The following is a 27,962-nucleotide window of genomic DNA, read 5'->3' as shown; positions in this document are numbered from 1 at the left end:
AAAGCATGATGCTGCCACCACCATGCTTCACTGTGGGGATGGTGTTCTCGGGGTGATGAGAGGTGTTTGGTTTGCGCCAGACATAGCGTTTTCCTTGATGGCCAAAAAGCTCAATTGTAGTCTCATCTGACCAGAGTACCTTCTTCCATATGTTTGGGAAGTCTCCCCCATGTCTTTTGGCGAACACCAAACGTGTTTGCTTATTTTTTTCTTTAAGCAATGGCTTTTTTCTGGCCACTCTTCCGTAAAGCCCAGCTCTGTGGAGTGTATGGCTTTAAGTTGTCCTATGGACAGATACTCCAATCTCTGCTGTGGAGCTTTGCAGCTCCTTCAGGGTTATCTTTGGTCTCTTTGTTGCCTCTCTGATTAATGCCCTCCTAGCCTGGTCCGTGAGTTTTGGTTGGCGGCCCTCTCTTGCCAGGTTTGTTGTGGTGCCATATTCTTTCCATTTTTTAATGATGGCTTTAATGGTGCTCTGTGGGATGTTCAGAGTTTCTGATATTTTTTTATAACCCAACCCTGATCTGTACTTCTCCACAACTTTGTCCCTGACCTGTTTGGAGAGCTCCTTGGTGCCGCTTGCTTGGTGGTGCCCCTTGCTTAGTGCTGTTGCAGACTCTGGGGCCTTTCAGAACAGGTGTATATATACTGAGATCATGTGACAGATCATGTGACACTTAGATTGCACACAGGTGGACTTTATTTAACTAATTATGTGACTTTTGAAGGTAATTGGTTGCACCAGATCTTATTTAGAGGCTTAATAGCAAAGGGGGTGAATACATATGCACGCACCACTTTTCCGTTATTTATTTTTTAGAATTTTTTTAAACAAGTTATTTTTTTCACTTCACTTCACCAATTTGGACTGTTTTGTGTATGTCCATTACATGAAATCCAAATAAAAATCCATTTTAATTCCAGGTTGTAAGGCAACAAAATAGGAAAAATGCCAAGGGGGGGTCAATACTTTCGCAAGCCACTGTAGGTTTGTTTTTCATTTTTGGTAATTGTTTCAGTACTACAATTTTAGTTAGTGTTTTTAAATTTACTTTTTTTTTTAGTAACAAAGTTACATTTTACAGCAATACAAAATATACAGTAATGGCAAGGTTCCCTGGTGATGCATGTTTATCAGATTGACAGCAGGTCGATTAAAGAAAGTGAATGGATTTGGTCCTCAGCTAATTGATTGCAAAATAATTGATAATTGTAATGTAAGCACACTTTTAAAAAGTTTCTCAAAAACAATAAATGAGCAATGGCCTCGGCTTGTGCTTAACGTAAAGTGACACATATTTTAACTGCGTCCTTTCCAAGTCACACAAACAAAGATAACGTACATTTTTATAGAGCCCCGTGGGCACTTATTTCACAACATGTTTTCCAGGAGCCCCTTGAGTGGTCGGTTTCTATAGAAACGGTTCCAAATAACACAAACGTTTCCCAGGGTACCTTAGGTCTACACTCAACATCGACCTGAGCAGGAGCCCGGTCCAGATGCATTAGCATTAGTTGTGGAGCTTTTAATTCCGAGGTCGTTTTTTTGTTTTTGTTTTTGTTTTGTTTTTTTTTGTTTTTAAATAGAAAGTACAGTTCTGCTTTATTGTATTACGTGTAACACAACGTTCACTGGAATAATGTTTGAATGTGTTTAATACTCCGCGCTCATCATTTTGCTGTTTTAAACAGATATGTAGAGATTTTTAAAAAATGTATATTTTGAATTACATTATTATATACATATGAATAATTTCGTTATATTTTATTATCTTTTACAATTCGTCTGGATATGCTTTAATATAATCAAATTTACACCATTTTGTTCACTCACATGGATATATATATAAGAAATAACAATATTCTATTTTATTTAATTTTTTATGGATAATGGTGTAAGAACCGTCCTGAAACTCTTGATTTTTAGAATTCAACACGCGTACTATCTCAGACAATCTACTCAACAATTTGCATATTTTTTTTAAACTATTTGAAGATAGCATTATTACTTTTTTTTTGCAAAATGAGCGGGGACAGAGCAAACTTCCTCTCCCAACCTGTTGTAAAGAATGTGCTGGTATATCGGAACGGTGACCCGTTTTTCGAAGGGCGACGACTGGTTGTAAATGAGAAAAGGGTACCCAGTTTTGAATCTTTCTTGAAAGAAGTGACTGGTGGGGTTCACGCTCCTTTCGGGGCTGTCAGAAACATTTACACACCAAGAGCCGGGCATCGTGTGGGCTCGCTGGACGATTTGCAGAGCGGAGAACAGTATGTAGCGGCGGGCAGAGAGAAATTTAAAAAAATTGAGTAAGTACTAGTACATGTGAAAGTGTAATTTCATTATTTTAGTGCTAGTGTACTTGTAGCAATGTGCAGTAGTAAACAATCAAAAGTGAACAATATACGGTATATAGACAAGCAATGCCTCAGTTAAAGCAAATATGAAACATTCAACCATGATAATAATAAAAACAATATTATTAGCGCGAGAGATTAACACACTTTTAAAACTATGTGTTGTTAATGGGTACATTATTTCCAAACATGAATGGCTTTTTAGATCTAGAATATTATCATACCGATGCTGTCAAAGTTTTTTATGTAAATTATTTGCTGAATTATATAAATAATAATACAGTTTTCATATTCTGTTTTTCCTAGTTACCTGCAGATAGGAGCAAAGAAGAAAAAACCCACTCAGAATAACACTTTGCAGGTAAAATTTCATCACCATTTACATTTTTAATTTCAGTTTAGGTATACTTAACACTGAAACTTTTACTGGTTATTGTGATGACATTAGATTTCTGAGATATAGGCCTTCCTTAGTTTTGAAAAGCTAAAAAAAACACACTGTAAACAAGTGTTTATGTATTAAACATCACTCTTATGCAACAGATCATTAAGACATTTTAGTATGTATATGCTTTCACCTTAAATGTAGGGTTGCCACCTGTCCAGGATTGACAAGGTGTTGTGCCAGACATTGTCACCTTTAACAATCTTTGCCAAAAATTGTCACCTTTCATTTTGAATCAGTGCATGAAAATGGAAAAACTGGTTTTAGAAAACATTTACATTTTTTAACTGAGGGTAAATACCCTAATAATTGTTGCAAAAATCAACAAAGAAGTTTAAGCTCAGTATTGAAAGCCGTCTTTTAACAGTTTGACACCTTAATGAAAAGTTACGGTTATCATGTTTCATAGATAAAGAATTTGTAATACTTAGAACATTCATATTCCGTATGTGATCTGTTCATAAACGTACCAGTATTTCACTGTCTGCTGGACTATGAATAGCAAAGTTAATAATTCAATTATAATATAAACAAACAAAAAGCAGTTATTTAAAAATAACCCTATGTACGAAAATAAAATAAAAAAATCGAAAAAATAAGATTTTAAAAACCCAATGTTTGATCGGAAGTGATACAAGATTTGGAAACCCTTTTAATTAAGAAGAGGATGGTACCATTCCACACAAACACTCGAATGCAGTTCAGCAAATTTGCACTATTATTAATTAAGGTCATTGAAATAACATGAATATTAAGTTGTTAGACTAATTTAATGCAAAAGTTGTCACTATACAGGGTTAGAAAGTAACAATATTGTGCTACTAGTACCTTTAGAAACTTGCTAGTCCTGATGTAAACTTACTAGTCCTTATGTGAAGCACCTAGGTTGGAATCAACAACAACAGTTGGGGTCCCTAAAAAATAGGCTTAGATTTTATTTTGCTAAAAAATAAACATATAAATTTAGTATCCCTCTGGATGAAATTGATAGCTAGGTGGCTATTTTTCTTTTAATTAGCAGTGGGAGAAAACCGCTTCAGCAAATACAGTAGAATCTGCCAGTACCGATGGATGCTGTATCTACTATAGATACTAATGAGAGCAAAACAAATACAAAAGAAAAACAAGGGAAATGCAGATCTTTTCAAGAACACTGGGATACAGCATTTTTGGCATTTTTTTGAAAGGTGAATAACTCCTGTTAATTTTACAACATTAGAAAAAAGCATAATGCAAGTATTTTAATTGAAGATCTTTTAAGTGCTTGCAAGTTGTTTAGTTCTCATTTTGTTACTTGTTGAATGTTCTCCTTCCAAAGAAATGTGTTCATTAAAGACTGGAGTAAATATTTTGAAAATATTCCCAACAGATACTGGTATTTAAGTAATTACTAAAGTGTGCCTTGAATGCATGAGGAGATAATGTACTCTGACAGAATATGCACAAAGGCATTCATATTGCAATAATTATACAAGCAAGGGAGACGGGTATCTCAGTACACATGATGCATCCTCCAGTAAAATATGCAACTAGTGTCTCCAGGATACACCATACTTTGAATATTATATTTGGATTTGATTGATGTCATATGTGTAATCATAGACAGAGCACAAAACAAGCCAAAGATAAGATCAAAACAAATGGTGGATATCTAATAATGACATTGTTAGCCTTCATCACTGGGGCCATGGTGTTTGCAATTAATAAATGGTTCTGTTTTACCAATAAGTTCAGCTTGGTGAAAACATAAAATAAATATTTATTAAACCTCTTAAATGACATTTTTTGCAGTAATATATAGAGTACGCTCTAGAGTAGGGGTTCCGACATTCTATGCATTTTTTACATATCTAATAACAAAAAGCAACAATGAAGAAAAAATAAGATTCAAATGAAAAAATAACAATTTAGATGAAGTTTATTTACAGTGTTACAGGTTTAAAAATGTTTTGAACTTTTTCTTAAGAAGAGGTAATAGCTGGCTGAAGGGCCTCAGCTACTCAAAGGCAAGTCCAATGACATTGATTTTGCTTTTTAAATTATGCTAGCTAGAACTACACAAACTATGAAGTAAAGGGTAAGCAAATGAGATATGTAGAGTAACTAGTGTAAACAAGTATCTGTAATAAGTATTATAAATCGCATGTCAGTAAACAACCAATAACAGTATTTGCCAAAATTCCAGTACATCTTATCTTCAGTACAGATGTCATCCCATGCAAGCAACACCACACCTAATGCCAGTGTTAAAAAACAGCAACAAAAAAACACTGGTATTTTTAGAAAATATTACAAAATTGAAATAGAAAAGCAAAAAATTAAATATCTACAATCTGAATGAACAAGGTGAAAGACATTTAATCTTTTTATGCTACTGATTCAAGTTCCTCCTGCTGTACTTTTGCTTTTAATAAATCGTCTCACCATGATACAGCACCTGTAGGACTACATGCATTATTTAGGGATTGTGGCAGTTGATTCTTGACTAAACCATTTCATGATGGTTGTTTGGGGGGGGGGGGGGGGGGGGGGATTTTTAATGGAACCCACACATGTGCTTCACAGATTTACAGCATTTGCTTGTTCCCTTTCAGAATTACAGATTTTAGTTTACAGATTTTTTCATTGTCAATGGTGTGTAAAAGCATAAATGCATAAAAAATTTTTTTTAGAATGTCAGGGGTAAAATTAAGCGTTAATTAACGATGTGGAGGTCCGGCGGAGAAAGACCTAAAGGGACGGTTGGGCCGGAAGCCTGAAGGTCCGACATTACAATTTTTACTTTCCAGTCCGATGTCGGACCCTGTCCGACATCATCAGAAAGACATCAAGCACAGGTCTCTAGTCGTTTTTTCTCCGGAAAAAGCAGAGAAAACCTTTCAATGAAAAAAAGGGCATGTCTGTGCAATACATATAGCCTCTTTACTACAGAGATAACACAGACATAAACAAAGAAGATAGCTGCTGCCACATCCAGTGCTCAAAGAATATCACAGACATTTGCAGAGATTTTTGAGATGTTATAGTAATAAAATAATGACCTGGGTCGCATTATTGAGGAGTTTGGTGATAAAACGAGTAATCAGGAGATGACGACTATGAAGAGGTATGTGATAAATGCAGTGAAGAAGGGGTGGGGCGGGTCTGGAGATGCAGTACTAGTGCCCAGTTGATATGCAGTGCCTTTTAAACCTGTTTTACTGTTATGCAGTGCCTTTTAAACCTGTTACTGTGAAAAAAACAACAACTTTTAAACAGTGCATGTAAAATAAACAGTGCTTGTGAAAATAAATTGGACCTGACATGCCTGACAAGCGCTGATAAATGGACTGCAAAGGGTTAACACCCCACAGGTCATCTATTATAAATGCTATTCTAAACCATTATTGTAATATTTTGGGAAAGTTAACTCCTTCACAATGTTTAACTTTAAAAAAAAAAAAAAGGTTTTATCAAAATAATTCTCTGTGATTTAAAATAGAATGTCTGAAACACTCATGTGATTAAGTGAGTTGACTGAAAAGCATTGCTGAATTTCGTGAGATTAGTACTTTGTTAATTAAAAGTGAATTCATGTTTGGTAGTAACAACACTAGAAATGATTTGTACTGCAGTTGCATGAATTGAGTGATTTGTAAATGGACTTTACTGTGCTCCAGGGGATATTCAATGCCTTGGAAATGTTCTTATATCCTACCCATGACTGGTGCGTTTGAAGAACCTTATTCCGGATTTGCTTTGAATGTTCCTTCGCCTTCATGATGTAGTTTTTGTTAGGAAATACTAACCAACTGTGGAACCTCCCAGAGACAGGTGTATTTAATCTGAAATCATGTGAAACACATTAATTGCACACAGGTGGACTCTATTGTATTAATTATGTTACTTTCCAGTAATTATGTCTTCACATCATAAACACATTTTTTGTGAAAGAAAATTCCAACTGGTACTATTTACTATATGAAATACAACTTCTAGTCATGGAAGTTAAAAAAGTAACTAACTTGAAATAGAATTATGCTGAAATTCTCAAGAGCCTAATTATGTAATAGAAAGTTAAGATTTTCTTTAATCTGGTAAAGATAAGGTCCCTAATCTTTGGTAAAAGATCGTGAATGTTATCTTTCAAACTATGTTTACTCACTGTTCCAAATCAATCTGCCGGACAATATGTAAATATAGTACTAATTTATGCATATTACCTTATTTAAGACATGCACATTATTTAAAATTATTGTTGCTAATTGTTTGCCGACTTGTGTCTGATTCAGGCTTTTCACAAGAGCTCGAACAATTTCCAACTTCTTGTCACAAAGAAAAACCAGCGCGGATTTGTTTACATGCCATTTTGTAGCGATGATCATGGAAATCAGGATACAAAATGAATAAATAAGCTAATAAAACAGTTGAACAAAACAAAACACTTCACAGAAACAAAAAGGCATGGTGGCCAAAACAAATAGACAAAGAAAACAGACACGAAACGAAACAAAACAAGTATTGAGTTGGTGTATAACGAGCACGCGTAGCAATTGTTAAGTTTAAGTTTTTAGTTTCTCCTTCACTCACATCTCGTTCCACCTCTGAACACAGTCTCCTCGATCAGCCAAAAGCTGCAGGTTTTTCTATTGTTGTGGCTGTCCTCAAACTGACAATCAATTAGCCAATTTGAAGACAGCCACATTCTACATTCTAAGTATTTTCTGCTAGGGAAGGTATTTAACTCCTTCCCTGCCAAACAAAACATCAATAAATAATAACTAAATACATTTAAAATAATAATAGAATACATACAAAATAACAGAAATACACACAGGGTGGGGGTTTACCCCATCACAGGGTGGTTCTGGAAAGATTTAATAAACCAATCAGTGTGCCTCAAGACACTATTGCAATGAGAAGTTGCTTTTGAAAAGATGGAATAAACCATTTTCATTTAAGTTTGTTGATGATGAGTTATCAGGTTAAAAAAACAGCACTGTATCTGTTGTGAACAAATCACTATCGATGCCAAGAAGGTGTTCTTTTAATCGAAGTTCCTGTCCCTTTAGCCGGAGCATTTACAATGGGATAAATCAGTTTCACCACAAAACTGAGACTACTGTATTACCATACCTATTTTAAATGTTGGGGCTATGACTAAAATATTAACAATTAATATTAAAAATATTAACAATTAATATAAAAAATATTAACAATTTAATACATACATTGTGGATAAATTAAGTACTGTGATTGGCTGAACAAGATCACATGACAATTGTCTTACCGCACGGCTATGACATAATAGACCAACTTACTTACCTGATCTATTAATATTACTACGCCTTAATAGTAACAATTATCTAAACAGTGTTTCTGTAGGTCAAAATGTCAACATACAATTGAAACAGCATTTAAATCACTCAACAATCTGTGTTTTTTTCATCTCTGTTACTAAGAATTACAGAAAAATTGGCAAATATACTGTGGTGTGATTTTAGTCAAAGAACAGAACAAAGAAAACTGAGGCAAGCAGTAGCAGTAACATTATTCCAAAATCATCTGAGAAATCACCATGCAAGTCTCACTCAGCATGTACTGTATATGCAGCACCTGCATCTACTTATTAAACTAAATAGCGCCTTATAAAATTGACTAGCGAGTATGCAATATTTAGACTCGAAACAACATATACATCTCATCACTACCCTCCGATTTCAGAAACATTTAAAACAAAATTAAAATCTCTCCTGCTCTCTGCTTGCACAGCCGTTGGGCTTTTAAACAAGGTCGGGTTCAGTATAGAATTCTGTTGTGTTCGCCGAGGACTGCAGCACTGCACAAACTGACACGGAAGTCATTTAGTCCACATATCATCTAATGCTGGTTTACAATCTAGGGAAATTATGCCGGTTACTGGCATCGGTGCGAAAGCCTCATAAATTATTCGTCAGCTTCTGTTGAAGACTGCAAAGCCTGAATAGGATCATTTCTTACAAAAAAAACCCCCAAAAAACCACTCGGAAGCCCCTCCCTCGAGTGCCAATGCAGTGCGGTGTTGGGCTGCTCCTTGAATCCTCCCTCAGAAGAGGGAAATCAGTCTGCTTTCAATTCACAAATGTCATTTCATCTCCAAAAAATTTACTATAAATTGCAATGTTCAATGTAATGTTTATGGCAAATAAAAAAAGTACAAAATATATGTTACAATCAAACAGTCTTCAGGGACTATTTTTTCTCAGTGGAAGGATACATAATATATTTCTTATTTTTTCCTTAAAAAAGCCAGTTTGTTTAATTATTTCCAAGACAATTCTTACCGCATTTCCTGTCTTACCGCACACCCTGTCGTGGGTTATTTCTTACATAACTGAATAATTCAGCATATTTGTACAGTTCTGCAATGGTCTGTGGAATTTACAGTGTTGGTCTAATAATTAATTCTCCCTTTTTTTTTCTCTAAATCTGCGTTTACAGTATATGGTTTTTCTAGAAAATCATAATAAAGCATAGAAAACAAAGATTACTCAATGTGGGAGTGGGAGAACCACACAGGATGATTGCAAAGACAGTAAAACAATAGAGGTGACCAGTGGTGTTTTCTGACTTTTAAGAGTGTAATTACTGTTTGTAACTCTGAAAATGAGTTCTTACGCCGTAGGTCTGAGTGATATTTGTATAACAAAACAAACCAGTGACAGACACATCTGTTAAGGTTGAGTGTATCAAACAATGCAGCTTGAACTGAAACAGATAATTAAATGCAGTGTCAATTTATATCAGTGTAGCTGAGGCAAGATAAGCTGAGCTAATGCCAAGGGCTCAAACCATCATGTTTCCCTAATTTAGTAAGGCATGGCGGCGTATGCAAGCTCTGGGTCCAATTCAAAATATGTGTAATCACCACTGCAGAGGACTGTTTCCTGGGCAATATGGCACAGATGTAAGGGTTGCCAAGGACAATTTAATAAGCAAACTATTTACGAGTGTTGCTGTACTCCTTGGGCACCATCCTGCTAATTGTTTCAATTAGAGTTGCTCTTGAAGTGTTGGCTGAGAAAATATAGGTGCCCTAACTGTAACCTCTGGGCACGATGACTGCATAAATTCAAGTGTTCATAATGGTTGCTAGGATATAATAGCTGCGTTGAGAAAGTGATACTATGAAGTATCTATACAGTAACAGGCTGGTTCATTAAAATAAATTGTAGGGCAACATACGCTGTGCCACTCCACTATATTCTGGGTCTTGCCCCAAGAGCACTGTTCTGGAAAGGCATTATATTCTACCCTGCTGTTTCCCACTTCAAAACTATATGCTGTGATACAGTTATACTATTTTGGCCTTATCTGAGTCACATTAGATTAAAATTTAGTAATTACAGAAATTATAGTACAGTATGTATATGTTTTTAGTTTTAACCAGAAAAAAATGATCTTGTGTTGCTCTTTATTTAACATCAAACGCTAAGTGTAATGATCCCTTATATATTAATACTAGCATTGTACCTTTAAGGTTTGGAGCTCTTGAGAGACTGATGTAGGAGATACAGTGTGGGTGTGTGTGTATGATGGAGAGAGTTGACCAAGCACAGCATGGCAGTTAATAGTTGTGCAGGGATATGGGAATTCTTACGATAATATTCATATATTGGCTATCTGTGGTTTGTGTACCTGATTGTGAGGATGGGTTAAGTCTGGACTTGTGTGTATTCACTTAAGGAATCTTTCCTACACTATTACTCTGGCAAAAACCTTACATAAGGATATACTTGAAAATGATCTCACCACATTTGTTCAACATCAACATCCCATTTACAGTGGGGTCCTGGCAAAACAACAGCCATCAGACAACTCTAACAAAAATAAGTCTCATCAATATACAAAGTTTTACAAAGCAGTTTCTAGCAAGCACATAATGACCATAATACCAGTAATGACAGCAAAACATCTTGTTGAAGTTGTTTACTGTACCCTGAATATCACTATCTCGATATCAATTAATATTGGTTACAGCTTTGAGTTTACAGTTGACTTGTTTATATTTCCACAGATAAAGCCAGTGGCCCACAGTAGGATAGTTGTATCTGCAAGATTTCTGAGACCGATTCAAGAGCCATGTGCTATTTTGTAAGTTTACATGTTACATACTGTTACAAGTATTAAGTTTGAAAAATAGAGAAAGTAAAAAGAAAATATAAACAAGTTGTTACTTTTCTCTTCTTTTATTTATTTATTATTATTATTATTATTATTATTATTATTATTATTATTATTATTATTATTATTATTATTACACCATGCAACAACTTTTTTTTTATTTTTTGGTTCCTGGGTAGTAAGTGTTATTTCCTAATTGCTTATGCCTCAAAAGTATAGAAAATGGCTATTATTCCCCACAAACTTTGCTTTTGTGACCAGGACAGTGATATTTTGAAATTTACTATTTTCTAGAACATTCCAGATAGATTCAGTGCTGAGTAAACTTGGAGTAACTTCTAGAACTTTCCAGTAATATAAATAGTAGTATAAATACAGGGGCCTTAAGCCCACCAGTTCAGTTTAGTTCCAGCTGCCTAAGTGGATACATGTCTGCATTTTTCTGAGATGGCATCAAGAGGCTGCAATGGTGGCATTCCTGATGGGTCTCCAAGGCGGTTTTACCAAGTTTCCCTGCTATCTTTGCCTTTGGGACAGCAGCTACACCAATGCGCACTACCACAGGCAGGACTGGCCACAGCAGACCGAGTTCTCTGTGGGGAGGAACAACATCAAGTGAGAGCCACTGGTGGTCCCCCAGAAGGTGCTGATGCCACCACTGCACATCAAATTGGGCCTTATGAAACAATTTGTCAGAGCTCGAGATAAGGAGTCGGCAGCCTTCAAGTACCTTCAAGACTTCTTCCCTAAGCTGTCTGAGGCAAAGGTCAAAGCCGGTGTCTTCGTAGGACCACAGATAAAGAAGATACTGGAGTGCAATGAATTCCCCAAGAAGCTCACTAGTAAGGAGAAAGCGGCTTGGAACAGCTTTGTCGCAGTGGTTCGGGGCTTCCTGGGCAATCACAAGGCCGAAAACTATGTGGAGCTGGTTGAGACTCTGGTGAAGAACTACGGCACAATGGGCTGTAGGATGTCCCTCAAAGTCCATATCCTTGATGCTCATCTTGATAAATTCAAGGAGAACATGGGAGCGTACTCGGAGGAGCAAGGCGAGCGCTTCTACCAGGATATACTGGACTTTGAACACCGCTACCAAGGACAGTATAACGAGAACATGATGGGAGACTACATTTGGGGGCTGATTCGTGAAAGTGATTTACAGTATAATCGTAAATCCCGAAAAACTACTCACTTCTAAATCTTTTGTAGTCATTTTTGTATTACTTTAGTATAAATACATGTTAATTTGGGTTCATATGTTGTTTTTTTCTGACTTTATTTGAACGAAAAGACCGTTTTCTCATTGGAAGTAGGTAAATTTCAAAATATCACTGTCCTGGTCACAAAAGCAAAGTTTGTGGGGAATAATAGCCATTTTCTATACTTTTGAGGCATAAGCAGTTAGGAAATAACACTTACTACCCAGGAACAAAAATTGTGTTACATAGTGTATTATTATTATTATTATTATTATTATTATTATTATTATTATTTATTTATCTTTTTTTTACAGTGTGATTGTAAATGGAGACATCTTAAATCCAGCAGTCCGGCTGTTAATACCAAGGAGAATTCTTTCACAATGGGATCCTGTCCTGGAAATGATTACTGAGAAAATGCGCTTCAGAATTCTAGGTGCTGTACGAAGGTAGGGATGGGCTTCCCCTTACCAAATGGTCTTCAGTTACATTACTGAGCCATGACAGTGGCAATGAATTTGTTCGACAGTAAGAGACATTAAAACAGCTGCAGTGGGATTAGGTTTTGTTAGAATAGTACCATAGTGGTATCATTTTTATATTTTAACATACTAGTGGTATCACAAGCACACTAGTAATTCATTGGGGGATTCCGGGCCATTGCGAAACATTTATCCAAATGCGTAGTATTCCACGGCTGCTAATAATGTGAACTATTTCTTCTGGGCAATGTGCTGGAATTATAATGCAATTATACTGGCTCTTCTGCAGTTGTTCTTCTCATTGCAAGTATGTGTGACAGTCTTCCTTAGTCTTTTAGGGCTAAACCCTTATAAAAGTTTCCCATAGTAAAAGCATAACAAATGTAATAAAAATAGTGAAAGCTCTGTAAAGCATAGGAAAGCATTGTAAAGCACAGAGAAACATGGTAAAGCACAGAGAAACATGGTAAAGCAAATTAAAACAAGTGGCATACCATGGTATGGTATAACCACTATGGTAAAAGCATGGGAAAACTGCAAAATTACCATGCAGATTTACTGTGCTAAACATTTATAAGAGGATAAAGAAATGATTTAAGGAACAAAGCTTAGTTTACAAGACACTCGTTTGTCATAACAATAAAGGGTTAGGATAATCATGTTTCTTCACATAAATCTTTGCTATATTGACTCTGTTGTTAGTTAAGTTGCTCTGGAGGTGGTGACAGCAATAATTGTGAGGTTTCAAGAGCAGTCAAACAAGATATTCTTGACACTACTGTTAGAAATAAGACACACCAGCAATGTTTTCATGAAATGGGAAGTGTATGTAATTATCACACTTTCATATATTACGTATAAAAAGTGTATGTAATTATCAGACTTTCTTGTATTATGTATAAACCCTTTACTGAAATATTTAATTGAAGAAATAAAAAAAAAAATCTATAATACATTTTTGTCTTAATTCAGTCGTAAAGGTGTTGACATAGAGATGTCCAAAACATTTATCAGAGGTCAAATCTTATTTAAGTCACATTATAAAGAATATAGCAGAATGCCTAATATTTTCATAAGAATATGCACTTAACTATTAATTGATCATACAAGTACAAGCATTTAAAAACATCAATAATTTAGCGCCCTCTTGTGTCAACAATGTTGTATGTAATCCTGGCAACATTTATTTTTGCTTCACCTTGGAAAAAATCTGTACTAAAGCCTGATATCTGTCACTATAAAATAAAGGCCTCATATAACCCACCAAATGGAGTGATTGTGTTATAAAGTGTGTATTTACATGTGGAAGAACATGACGCTGTCAGTAGAGGGTATGGCCTCCACAGGAGGCCAGGAGTGCACTGACTCAATTTGACTGGAAGATCATTGCTCAATACCTGCACCAATCCCTTCAGAAAACATCTGTAACATGTGCTGTCTTGAGACCTGTATCACAACTTATATTTCTATTTCCAACAAGACTGCTACCATAAATATACCTTACCTTATCAGACACGGACAACATAAACCTACAAATGTTACAAACAAAGAGCGATAGTATTGCTATCTTTACTTCTGTCCACATATTATGTCACCAAAATATGCCTTTGTTTTGACTGACAGCCTTTACACTTTGGATGGAAACCTTGTCAGTGACACAAAAGAACTTGAAAATGGACAGTTTTATGTGGCAGTTGGGCGAGAAAAGTTTAAAAATCTTCCTTATGGTGACCTCATTTTTACTAAACCAGCACCAACAAGAAGATACAATGGGTAAGACCTGTTTTCTTTCTTAAATGAAAAGTTTTGAACAACAATGTTTGCTTTTTAGATGGAAATCATTGTAAACCAGCCACGACCTGTTTATGAGCTCCCTTTTCTGATGCTACCGGCCAGGAATACGAGGGTATAATTAATTGTAAAGGAATCCATTTAAATTAAACCATTTTAAGTATTTTTGCCAGAAACATGTTGGTATTTTCAACCTGGGATTGCATGGTAATAAACTCTATGATGCTCTAAACCTTTAAATGTTTTAATTTGACCACAGCAATGCCACTGTATAATACAATCATTACACAAGTCTGTTGTTGGAATCATTAAAAAACATTTTATTAATATCTAACTTTGTATAATTCATCAAAACAGACTTAAAAAAAAAACAGTCCATGAATGAACAATGGCCCATTTTTTCTGCAGTGTTTAAAATTAAGCTACAAGCCTTTCAACCAATGCTACTTATTTGGGAAATTGTACCTCTGTCAAAAGAAATAAAATAAAATACAGACGCTCCATGTAAGCATTCATTAATGTGGGTCTGACCAAAGACTTGTGAAACCCCACTCCACAAAAAGACCAGAGTTCCTGAGATGTGTCTTTATTTATGTTAAATAAATTAGATAAGGTTTGTATAACGTAATCAAACTGAAATATAATCAAGCATGTTATGCAATATTCACACCGAAGAGTAAACAAGTATGTTTTTCTTAATTCCTAGGTCCAAGGCGTTTTCACTACCTCCTATTTTTAGGTTTAGAAAGCATAAGGAGAGTGTAAGTATTTATATTTTTCTTAATCCAAATATCACTACTATATCACTAATGCAAAGTAAAAATCACTACTACAGTGATCATAAAAATGATGAATATGGGGGCTCCCAAATGGCGCATCCAGTAAAGGCACTCCGCTTGGTTTTTCAAAATTTTGGTAATTGGATTAACACGTTTGATCTGGATTATATTTTGCAATTGGGTTTTCCAAAACATGGAAATGCGATCTGGATTACTGTGATCTAGATTTTGTTTTGGTAATCCAATCAGACTTTTAATCACGATTAAATGTTGCAATTAGGTTTTTCAGAATTTAAAGAGATCAGGTTTACTTAGATCCAAAATACCAGAATTATTATGATCCTACAGCAGAGGTGGATTTAGCTTTTAAATGATCATAGAATGTTGATAGTGTGTTTGAATTGTTATAGCAAAAACACGCTATATGTCCAAATAGAGTGTTAGACTATAATATTTACATATTTATTTCAGTTTTGTATCCATGCAAGCAAAAAGGAAAACGTATTTATTGGTATAGCTTTAATAAAAAAAAACATATGCATAAGCCTTCACACACACCTCCTTAAAGCTTGTCTGGGAGATGCTGGACTCATGACTGACGAGGAAGACGATGAAGATATCAAAAACACATCCTTTTTCAAAAGTTTTATTTTTATTCAATTTAGATTTAGTTTTTTAATTTCTTTTTAATATAAATGTTGTTAAAATAAATAATATAAAACAAAATTAATAAAGTTGTGTATTAATCATTATTACTTTGATCATATAAGGCCTCTTAAAAAAAAATATTAAGAACTACAGCATACTTCAAAAAACTGGATTTCGTAATCGTGGTTATTTGTTATCTGGATAAATGTAATCCAGTAGTGACATTTTCTGAAAAAAAAAGAAACGGATCAAAATAATCCAGGTAAAAGTAATCTCGAGCACAAAATATAGGATTACAAAATCCAGATAACGTTAAACAAATCAAAAGTTTTGAAAAACCGGCCCCTGGAGATCGCAGGTTCGAATATAGGCTATGTCATTGCCGACCGTGACCGTGGGTTCCTAGGGGGCGCCGCACAATTGGCTGAGCGCCGCCTGGGTAGGGAGGGCTTAGGCTGGCAGAGCAATCCATGGTTCAAATTGCACCAGCGACCCCTGTGGCTGATAGGACGCCTGTGGGTCTGCAGTGGATCCATTCAGATCTGCGTTGTCCTCCGGCACTACAGATCTGGTGGCTTCACTGTGGATCCGCAGCAAAAAATGACTGGCAGGAACACGTTTCGGAGGACGCATGTTTCAGCCTCCATTCCACGAGTCGTCAGGGGGTTGCAGCGGTGAACTGGGATAAAAATAATAATTGGGCTGTGAGGCGTGTGAGCAAAAATGGATTTTCCAGACAGTGATTTATGTGTAAAAATTAAAATTTTATTTAATATTACACGGAAAAAAAAAGAAAAATAATAAAGAAGGATGTGAGGGAGGGAGTGCTGGAGTAATCAAAAATAAAGGAACGGAAGCCTCTTAGTCCTCTTCGCGCTCTGCTTAAATCCAAAAATAAAACAAAAAGGAATAAAAACAGAAAAGAGCCAAGTTAGTAAGGCCTCCGTTCGTGACACAGTCCAAACTCCCACGTACTTCCCTCCAGCCTTTTTTCCCCCGCCTCTATTCCTTAGGACCAACCCCGAACACAGTAGCACGTTCCCTTTAGTATGCAAACCCCGCCCCGGTAGTCAGTGGATCACCAATCCCAAACTGACAGGTATCCTTAATTTCACTTGACTCCAGTGGCTGGAATTTACATACTCGTACTTCCGCCCCTCATCAAGGTGCCGCCCCTCAAAAAGATGACTTTTGTCATGGTCACAAGACCTTGGTAAGGGAAGTCCCGAGTTGATTTGATGCCTTCTACTGTTGGGAGGCTGAATTGCAGACCGAAACCCCTTTGACTCATCACATATCCCACCCCTCAGAGTGGAGCCGAAGGAACACTCGGAAACCTCTAACCCCTCCTTTTCCCCTCCCTCCCAGGAAAAAAGTGTTTTGATGTAACTTACCTGCACGATGCCTTATTTGAAAGGCGAAGGGTTGGAGCGCCAGGTACCACCGCGTAATCCTAGCGTTTGAATCCTTCATTGTGTCTAACCACTTTAAAGGGGCATGATCTGTGATGAGTACAAAGGGTCGTCCCAGAAGATAGTATTTTAAGGACTCCACCGCCCATTTTACTGCCAGGCATTCTTTCTCTACCACAGAGTACCTTTGTTCTCTCGGCAGTAACTTCCGACTAATATATAATATCGGGTGTTCTATACCATTTTTTTCCTGGGACAGAACCGCACCCAGACCAGTCTGTGATGCGTCAGTCTGAAGGATGAAGTCTCGGCTGAAATCCGGGCTTACTAATGCTGGGGCCTGACTCAAATTAGTTTTAATAGATTCAAAGGCTGTCTGACACTCTGCACTCCACTTAATTTTATTTGGAGCGTTCTTTTTAGTGAGATCAGTGAGAGGGGCGGCTATAGTGGAAAAGTGTGGAATAAAGCGGCGGTAATAACCAGCCAATCCCAACAATGATCTCACCTGGGTTTTTGTGGTAGGTACCGGTGAATCCAACAAAGCCTGGACTTTTGAAACCAACGGTTTCACTCTACCCTTACCCATTATGAAACCTAAATATTTTGTTTCTTCTTTTCCAATAGCGCACTTTGCCATGTTCGCTGTGAGTCCCGCCTTCCTCAGAGACTGTAGGACGGCTTTTAATCTACTCAAATGTTCTTTCCAGGAAGAACTGTATATGACTACATCATCGATATATGCAGCTGCATACTCTCGATGAGGTTGTAATACCCTGTCCATCAGTCTCTGGAAAGTTGCGGGAGCTCCATGAAGTCCGAACGGCATAGTACAAAATTGAAAAAGACCATCTGGGGTTGAGAATGCCGTTTTCTCACGAGAGGCTTTTGCTAATGGAATTTGCCAGTATCCTTTCGTCAGATCCAAAGTTGAAATAAACCGAGCTCGCCCCAGCCTGTCTAAGAGTTCATCTACCCGAGGCATGGGATATGCATCAAACTTAGAGATAGCATTCACCCTCCTAAAGTCTATACATAACCGTAGTGACCCATCTGGTTTGTCTATTGGTACAATTGGGCTACACCACTCACTTCGGGAAGGTTCAATTATCCCAAGTTTCAACATACACTCCACCTCCCTCCGGACAGAATCTCTCCGACTTTCTGGAATGCGATACGGTCTCTGTCTAACTCTCAGACCTGGCGGAGTGATAATAGCATGTTCAATCAAATGCGTTCTTCCGGGCACGTTAGAAAACACATCACCAAACATTTTGATTAAATTGCTTACCTCTTTGCGTTGATCAGGAGTTAATTGTTCCCCCATCGGAACCCCAGCTGCTGATACTGGCTCAATTGAGGGTCCATAGTCCTCTCCCTCCTGTTCGGGAGATATAAAATGGACCTCCCGTTCTTTCCACGGTTTGAGGAGATTAACATGATAAATTTGATTTTCCTTCCGACGCCCAGGCTGTCGGATCTCATAATTAACTTTTCCAATTGCTCGAATGACCTCAAAGGGACCCTGCCATTTAGCAAACAACTTAGATTCTGATGAGGGAAGCAACAACAACACTTTGTCTCCAGGTCGAAAGTTCCTAATTCTTGCATTTTTATTGTAGCTTTGCTGCTGCTTCTGCTGTGCCACTTTGAGATTGTCATGTGCCAATCGACCGACTAATTCTAAGCGATCGCGTAGCTGTAATACATATTTCACTATATTTTTAGAGTCTTTTGACTGTTCTTCCCAGCCTTCTCTTATGAGATCCAAGATACCCCGCGGCTGCCGACCGTACAAGAGCTCAAACGGAGAGAACCCCGTTGAGGATTGTGGTACCTCACGAACTGCAAAGAGCAAGTAGGGAAGCAGTTTAGCCCAATTACGTTTCTCCTGATCTACAAAGCGGCGCAACATACTTTTTAAAGTCTGATTAAATCGTTCAACAAGCCCATCCGTTTGAGGATGAAAAACTGAGGTTCTAATTGAACGGATTTTCAATAATTTATATAGTTGCTGAATACAGTCTGACATAAAATTAGTGCCCTGATCAGTGAGAATTTCTTTCGGGATTCCCACCCTAGAAAATATTTTAACCAATTCATTTGCTACTACTTCTGCACTCATAGAGCGTAAGGGAACAGCTTCTGGATATCGTGTTGCGTAGTCCACTACTACTAAAATATACCGATATCCTGACTCTGTTCCCTCCAGAGGGCCTACTAAATCTACACCAATCCTCTCAAACGGTACTCCAATAATTGGCAGTGAGACCAGAGGTGCGGGGCGAACTAACTTAGGGGCAGCTAATTGACATTCCGGACACTCAGATACATACTTCCGCACAAGACCATAAACCCCTGGCCAAAAAAACCGGGCCAGAATTCGTTCCTGAGTCTTTTCAGTTCCTAAATGACCTGAAAATGGAATGTCATGCGCCAATCTCATGACTTCTGACTGAAAAGGCCTAGGAACCAATAACTGTTTTACGAGCTGTCCCGTCCCGGGAGCCCGGGTTATTCTATATAATAAGTGCCCAGATACAGAAAAATGCGGAAATACCACTGGTTGTCCTTCCTGCATATCCTTCCCCTCAACATATCTAACCTGTTTCCAAGCATACTGTAATGTGGGATCATTTTGTTGTTCATAGCCCAGGTCAATATCTCGGTCCCAATGATTAGGTACGCTGAGAGGAGTGTCTTTTATTATGTGACCTTCCACATCAGTAACCTCGCAGCCCCGGTCACACTGAACACCTACTCCTTTACCCTGCCGTTTACAAGATTGGTTTACCTTTGAGTCAGACCCCTCCCCTTGTCGTCTCAGAGTTCCCTCATATTTTTCCACCCTGCGCTCTCTCTTTGTTTTTCTCGGGCGGATTTTAGGGTTAAACAGGTCGGATTGTAACGGGAAAATCTCGCCAATTGTTTTCTCCCGTTGCTTAGATTGTCCCCTGGTAGAAACTAAGACCATTTCCCGACCTAAAATACGATCAAAAAACGGCCAGTCTCTTCCCAGGAGAACAGGGTATGGTAAACATTGCGCTACAGCCACTTTAACGTAAGCTGAGTAACCATCAACAGTAAGTCTAACTTTAGTGGTGGGATAAACCCGAGTTTCTCCATGAATACATGAGATAGCCACTTTACCCTGTGGCTCCCAGGTTACCCCCTCCAAAAGAGCTTGTCGAATCAATGTTTGTGCACACCCAGAGTCTGCAAATGCATTAGTACTCTTATCCCCGACCTGTACTCTTAATTGATAAGGGCCCTCCCAACATTCCCCAGTGTTCTTACCTGTTACTGCCGACCAGGATCTTCTTGCCAGGTCTACCTCCATCATCGGACAATCCCTGGCTATATGTCCGGGCTCATTGCATCGGTAACAAACTGGGGTAGAAGGCACCAACGGGGTTTGCTTGTCCTGTGAGTCGGTGACTGACAGGTTAGGGGGTTTTTCTCTCGCCCAAGATGGGGCTAACCTCGACCTCCATGGTCTGAAGGTCTGGTTACCTCCTCTGGGCTTCACTGATGGGTTGGTCCTGGTTAGTTTAGGTGCAGGAGTGGGGTCAGAGGCGGTGCCTTCATTCGCATCCTCATAAGCCTCCGCCAGGATGATGGCCTTCTCGAGAGTGGTAGGTTGATTCCTTTTAACCCACTCCCGATTTCCTGGCGGTAGTATGGATGCGAACTGCTCTATAGCGATCTTCTGCACCAGTTCTTGGGGTGTGTGTTCTTCCGGTTGCAGCCACCGGGTGCACTGATCCAGGAGATACTGTCCCGCAACCCGGGGCCGCACCCCCTTGGACAGCTGGTATTCCCGGAAACGGCGCCGGTATGTTTCTTCCGTGATCCCGAGGCGTGAGAGAATGGCTTCTTTTACTTTTATATAATCCGCGGCCTCCGAGGCCATCAAGGCTCTATACGCTGCTTGCGCTTGTCCTGTCAAACAGGGTGCCAATTTCATGGCCCAGTGTTCCTTGGGCCACCCTGCTGCTTCTGCCACTCTCTCAAAGGTGACCAAGAACGCCTCAGGATCATCTTCTGGAGTCATCTTCTGTAGCTTTGGTTGTGAAGAAAACAACCGGGCAACCGCTGTTTCCGCCGCTGGTGTCGAGATTTTCTCTACCAGCTGACCAAAGAACTGGGCGAGCTGTTCCTGGCGCCGTGCTTCCCTCTCCTCTCGCTTCTCCTCCTGCTCCCGAAACATCGCCAAAACTGTAGCTGGATCCATATCCCACTACTGACACCACGTGTGAGGCGTTTGAGTAAAAATGGATTTTCCAGACAGTGATTTATGTGTAAAAATTAAAATTTTATTTAATATTACACGGAAAAAAAAAAGAAAAATAATAAAGAAGGATGTGAGGGAGGGAGTGCTGGAGTAATCAAAAATAAAGGAACGGAAGCCTCTTAGTCCTCTTCGCGCTCTGCTTAAATCCAAAAATAAAACAAAAAGGAATAAAAACAGAAAAGAGCCAAGTTAGTAAGGCCTCCGTTCGTGACACAGTCCAAACTCCCACGTACTTCCCTCCAGCCTTTTTTCCCCCGCCTCTATTCCTTAGGACCAACCCCGAACACAGTAGCACGTTCCCTTTAGTATGCAAACCCCGCCCCGGTAGTCAGTGGATCACCAATCCCAAACTGACAGGTATCCTTAATTTCACTTGACTCCAGTGGCTGGAATTTACATACTCGTACTTCCGCCCCTCATCAAGGTGCCGCCCCTCAAAAAGATGACTTTTGTCATGGTCACAAGACCTTGGTAAGGGAAGTCCCGAGTTGATTTGATGCCTTCTACTGTTGGGAGGCTGAATTGCAGACCGAAACCCCTTTGACTCATCACATGGGCATTCCAACTTGGGGAGAAAACCAGGGTAAAATAATTTTTTTTTTTAATAAATAATGAATACAGTACGTACAGCTGTACTATAAAAATAATTACACTTTTTCAGCCTACTTACAGCCTACTTACAATTTTCACCTTTTCTTGCCTTATAGCCTGGAACTAAAATGCATTAGAATTGTTTTTTTTTTCATTTATCTACACATCCTACTCCACAACTTCCAAGTGAAAAAAATATTCTAGAAATTCGTAGAAAATTAATTAAAAGTGAAAACTGAAATAGCTTGGTTGGATAAGTGTCCACCTCCCTTGTAATAGCAATCCTAAATTAGCTGAAGACATTTAACCAATCGTCTTCAAAATCACACACCAAGTTAAGTGGCCTCCACCTGTGTTAAATTGTAGTGATTCACATGATTTCAGGATAAATTCAACAGTTCCTGTAGGTTCCCTCTGCTGGGTAGTGCATTTCAAAGCAAAGACTCAACCATGAACACCAAGGCAATTTCAAAAGAACTCTAAGACAAAGTTGTTGAAAGGCACAGATCAGGGGATGGGTATAAAAAAATATCAAAGGCCTTGAATATCCCTTGGAGCACAGTCAAGACGATTATTAAGAAGTGGAAGGTGTATGGCACCACCAAGACCCTGCCTAGGTCAGGCCGTCCCTCCAAATTGGATGAGCGAGCAAGAAGGAGACTGATCAGAGAGGCTACCAAGAGGCCAATGGCAACTTTGGAAGAGCTACAGGCTTTTATGGCCAAGACTGGTCAATGTGTGCATGTGACAACAATATCCCAAGCACTCCACAAATCTGTCCTGTATTGTAGGGTGGCAAGAAGGAAGCCATTACTCAAGAAAGCCTATCTTGAATCCCGTTTTAAGTACGCAAAAAAAAAACCACTCAGGAGATTCTGTAGCCATGTGGCAAAAAGTTTTGTGGTCTGACAAAACTAAAATGGAACTTTTTGGCCTAAATGCAAAGTGTTATGTTTAGTGCAAACCCAACACAGTGCATCACCCAAAGAACACCATCCCTAGTGTGAAGCATGGTGTTGGCAGAATCATGTTATGGGGATGTTTCTTATCGGCAGGGACTGGGGCACTTGACATGATAGGAGGGAAAATGAATGGAACAAATTACAGAGAAGTCCTTGAAGAAAACCTGCTGCCCTCTGCAAGAAAGCTGAAACTGGGGCAGAAGTTCACCTTTCAGCATGACAGCGACCCAAAGCACACAGCCAAAGCTACACTGGAGTGGCTAACGAACAAAAAGGTAAATGTACTTAAGTGGCCCAGTCAGAGCTCCGACCTAAATCCAATCGAAAATTTGTGGCATGACTTGAAGATTGCTGTCCATCAACACTCCCCAAGGAACTTGACAGAGCTTGAACAGTTTTGTAAAGAAGAATAGTCAAATATTGCCAAATTTAGGTGTGCAAAGTTGGTAGAGACCTATCCCAACAGACTTACAGCTGTAATTGCTGCCAAAGGTGCTTCCACCAAGTATTAACTTAAGGTGGTGGAGACTTTTTTCCCCTTAACAGTGTGGAGTATGGTGTGTAGATAAGTGAAAAAAAAATCCTCATTTAAATGCATGAAACTCTGAGGCAATGACACAACAAAATGTGAAAAAAGTTCAAGGGGGTGTAGATTTTCTATAGGCACTGTATATCACAAAAATGTTAATATAAGTTCAGTCCAAAAAAAAAAAGTATATGTGCAATGCTATACAAAAGGCTCAATTCACCCACCCATAGTCTAGCTAAGGAACAGATCTGGCACTAACATTACCCAACATTTTTGCATAAAAAAACATTAAATGTTTTAATTATTTCCATTACAACCTTTCCCCTTCAAAAATATGGTCATAGTCATGCTGCAATGTTGTGGAGTCTTTTTTGCATTGCCAAAGATGGCACAGCCATGGGTAGAAAGAGTTATTTAATGTATCGCTGATCCATGAATATCTTGTACATGTGTGTGCTGATAAAAGATGGTTAGTTTGAGTTGCCTGACCAGATATTCTAGAGTTTTGCACATAATTTACACACTCAGTACTTGGCTCAGCAGTACTTCATGTAACACATTAGCAGTAAGGAAAAATCCCACCTCAGTAGTGTTTTACTACTGTATGCCAATTTAGGCCTGATGGCATTGCTAATTTTGCTGTAATACAGCTGAAGCATTTTGCTCCAAACTATGTTATGTTTCTGAATGGAGGATCCACCCTTTGCATATGCCTACCCCCTGCCTCCACCTTACAGCATGCCTTGTCCAGGATGCCTTTTGCTGCCCCCTCACTATAGCTGTCATAAATCATTACATCACAGTTAAGCCAGCTCAGGAGAGGGGGGTAACATTGCCCAGAGTGCCACTTGCCCTGCCGCTGGGAATAACTGCTAATAATCATTACAAAACACTTCAGCACCACATGAGGAAGGTGGCCCAGAGTGCCACTGGTCCTGCCACTGGCATGACTGTCATTAATCAATAACCATTACATCACAATCAGCCAGTACATGGGGCAGGAGAACGTGGCCCAGAGTGCCATGTGTCCTGTTCTCTGGCAATAGCTGTCAGCAAGCAATAATTATTCATCTCAGTCAGCAAGCACTCGGGCAGCTCTACAGCTTAATGTGCAAGGCCACGGGCCAAAAAGTATATTACGTTCTTTTGGTCCTTCTGTCAAACACAATAAAGATTTGGTCAAATCAATCTTTGGTGGATGTCTCCTTTCTGAAGTATCAGTTCAGAACATACCAGGTTTTTATTTGTCAAAATTAGTAGTCTGTACCAGTGTTCATGGGCAACTGACCTCGCTGATATTGCATGCCGTTGACATAAGTCTTACCTTACACTTCTGGATCAGTGAGACTGCCACTATATCAGGTGATATGAATATGTAAAGTGACATTCTCTTAACGCTTAAATTCACAGAAAGATTAATTTAACCGCAGACAAAAAGGAGCATTAGGACTTGCCACAAATACCTCAAAGTTATCTTATAAGGCTGCAAGCTTTCCGATGAAGAAAAAAAAAACAATAATTAGCCTATTTGCTGTTTTTCATAATTTACACTTTCTTGTTTTTGTCAGATTGTGTTATTACCATTTTAAATTGAAAACAGAAATGGGTATCACATTTGATAGTGTAAACGTGCTCAATCACTGAGCAATTAGCTGAAGATCTTGCCCGAGTTACTGTATAGCTGTTCAAATAGCATATGGGCTAGTAACTACTGTAACTGCATGTGGCAAAGAGGTTGGTAAGGGGAACAGGTGTAGCGGTGATGCGATGCAGGAGTGATGAACAGACAACAGTGATTCAGTGAACAAGTGTTTATTTGTGCTGTTTCCAGGTCTGGCGACCGTCAAATAATAAATCCCCGGCCGTACACAACAATGTGTAAAGCGCGGGGATGGCGAACACAGTACAGTCTCACACACAAACAAAGGCACGGTCACCAGTCCTGGGTGATATTCAAACGTGCAGGTGCTCTGTGCAGTGGTGCTCCGGATAGTGCTTTACGTGGCGACAGCTCTGGAAGTGTGCGTTAACTGTCTAGTGGTGCGAAAAAGACAGACAATTATAAACAAACAAAGACAACATACAACACGTAATACACTCTGAGAGCTCCTCTCTCAGTCCTTCTCTCCTCACGTTACCCAAACGAAGGAAAAGATCAGCGTTACCCTGGCCCCTATATGTAATCCCGCATGATATCTAGGTAAACGGTTGCAGCTGCCTTATTACTTGCAGCTGCCTCTCGTTTACCTTTCAAATCAATACGGTGTTACAACAGAGTCGCTCTTCTTTCCAGGCTGACCCACTTCCCTGACCTGGAAACGAACTGTCAGGCCAGCCCTTCCAGATACTTCTCCTCTCGTTCTTTAGCGCCCTCACAGGTCGGGAGGAAGATTCATCACCAGAACTCATCTTTCCGTCACACTGCATAATCACAAAGAATGTATCTAGCTACCTTAAGTTCTCCAAACCAGCACTTCAGCCACTTACAAAAGTGTCAGGTCCATTTGAACAAGTAGCTGTTCATGTCCATTAGTATTGTTTGACACCCTCTATCCTTGAATGCAATTTTGTAGTAGTACTAGAAACCCAAATTGAAGAACACATGTATTCAGTTGTAGAGGAGACGGTTATCTATCCATGTATACACAGAGTTTTAGTTAGAAGGGGTTTGAGTGAACTGGAAAAGCAATACATGTCAGACCACCAGTTGTTCTGCACTACTTTAAAATAGATAGAATTATAGGGTACCACTGCACTTGCTTTCTCATTGTTATTATTATTATTATTTTGTTGCATACAGTAAGAAATGGTTAATGTTGTTCTGCAGTGTCTGAGGGTGTGCATTTAATCAATAATCAATATGTGATGTAAGCATTTTTAAAGCTTACCTCTAATCTAGTAAGTGATGACTGTAAACTGTAATAACCCTTTTTTGAGGAAGCCTTATTGCTACATTGTTACAAATGCATGTCCAATTTAGGACATAAGAAGAGGATGAACATGTACAGTCTAACACTCCACAGCTACATCCAACAAAAATAAACAACTTGCTCATGATTGAGTAAGCTAGGTCACCACTGATTCATTGCAATTTAACATTACCAGGTGGGAGATCGTCAGAGCAAATCCACTGGTGGTTCGAGCGATACAGGGGATCCACTGGCTTCTCCTCAGCCTCAACTCCCGAAGATGAAAGGGAAGGAGGAGCAGTTGTCAGCAACGAATGATGCTGTTCATCATGGGAAACCGGTAAAAGTGAAACAGAATAAAGATGAAATCGCTTCAAACATCCCCCCTGACAATGGTAAGGGATCATTGTGTTCTTTAGAATGTATCTGTGATTGTTCCTCTGTATTCTTGTTTTAAGTTGTGCTTGGCTTCAGCTGAAACAAGATACTAAAGCATACAATCTCTGACTCTCTTGTATTTGTAATGTTTTTATTTGGGCATATGTTTAAACATACCCCATTTAGCCAGATCATAATCTATAATAATAATAATAATAATAATAATAATAATAATAATAATAAAACACTCCAGTTGCATCTACGGTAACACTTTGTTAACACACATTTTATATATATATTTTTTTTTATAATTTAGTGTTGCAGATAATCAAGGATGAATTAAATATTGTATATGTTTCTTTTTGTATTGAGTGGATCTTGTGGTAATGCAGGTTCATCCACAACTTTAAGACACTCAATCGTATAAAATATATAATAGTACTAAAAAAAATCAACAAGATGTCTTTATATGATATATTACATTGTATATGCGTTATTTTACTGATATAGGGTGATATAAAATGTGTTTGGATAATCCAGATATTTATAGAAATCAGCATTAGAAAAATTAATGACAGTTATATTTAGGTGTGTGCTTCTGGTTAAATGGTAAGTTTACCTTTGTATTGTATACTGTATAAACATCTTATAAATAAGAATATCAAAGAGTAAAAACCAGAAGAAATTACAATACCGTCAACCAGTATGTAGTAACAAAAAAAATGCACATTTTATTTACAGTGCTATCATTTTCAATGTAATAGTTTTAGAGTGGTTTTAAAAAACATATATATTTTTAAAGTGAATTATTTTGTAATGTTAGCTGATAGTGGCATTGTAAAATGTATTGTCTGTGCCAACCAAGATTTCAATATGTAGACATTTTAAATACACAAAAAACATCTGCAATTGTGGAAAGCCTGAAATATGTTATTGGAGGCAAATATTTCTACTCAGTTTTAGTCCTAAACATTCTCATTTGCTTGTTTAATAAAGCTGAGGAGCACTTATCCCTTGCTCAGCTCCACAGGCTGCGTTTCTGA

General features: G+C 38.4%; 1 protein-coding gene across 1 annotated transcript; it reads left to right on the top strand.

The window, feature by feature from the left end:
• Positions 1–1,854: 1,854 nt before the first annotated feature.
• LOC121313966 (doublecortin domain-containing protein 2-like) lies at positions 1,855–27,962 on the top strand. The gene is made up of 8 exons (XM_041246738.1): positions 1,855–2,310; positions 2,665–2,719; positions 10,839–10,915; positions 12,459–12,593; positions 14,250–14,399; positions 15,124–15,178; positions 26,738–26,936; positions 27,916–27,962. Exons 1-8 carry the CDS (start codon positions 2,024–2,026, stop codon positions 27,960–27,962), a joined length of 1,005 nt encoding a protein of 334 aa, XP_041102672.1. The 5' UTR covers positions 1,855–2,023.

The sequence above is a fragment of the Polyodon spathula genome, chromosome 4, assembly GCF_017654505.1.
Source record: "Polyodon spathula isolate WHYD16114869_AA chromosome 4, ASM1765450v1, whole genome shotgun sequence".
NCBI classification, from domain to species: Eukaryota; Metazoa; Chordata; class Actinopteri; order Acipenseriformes; family Polyodontidae; genus Polyodon; species Polyodon spathula.
This window is presented reverse-complemented; position numbering and strand designations above follow the sequence as displayed.

Bases quoted from the DNA above. Each gene is read 5' to 3' on its own strand.
- LOC121313966 (XM_041246738.1), top strand. From the start codon at position 2,024: ATGAGCGGGGACAGAGCAAACTTCCTCTCCCAACCTGTTGTAAAGAAT. The intron at 10,916-12,458 runs GTAAGTTTACAT...TTTTTTTTACAG, and splicing joins CAAGAGCCATGTGCTATTTT to TGTGATTGTAAATGGAGACA. The intron at 26,937-27,915 runs GTAAGGGATCAT...TGTTTAATAAAG, and splicing joins AAACATCCCCCCTGACAATG to CTGAGGAGCACTTATCCCTT.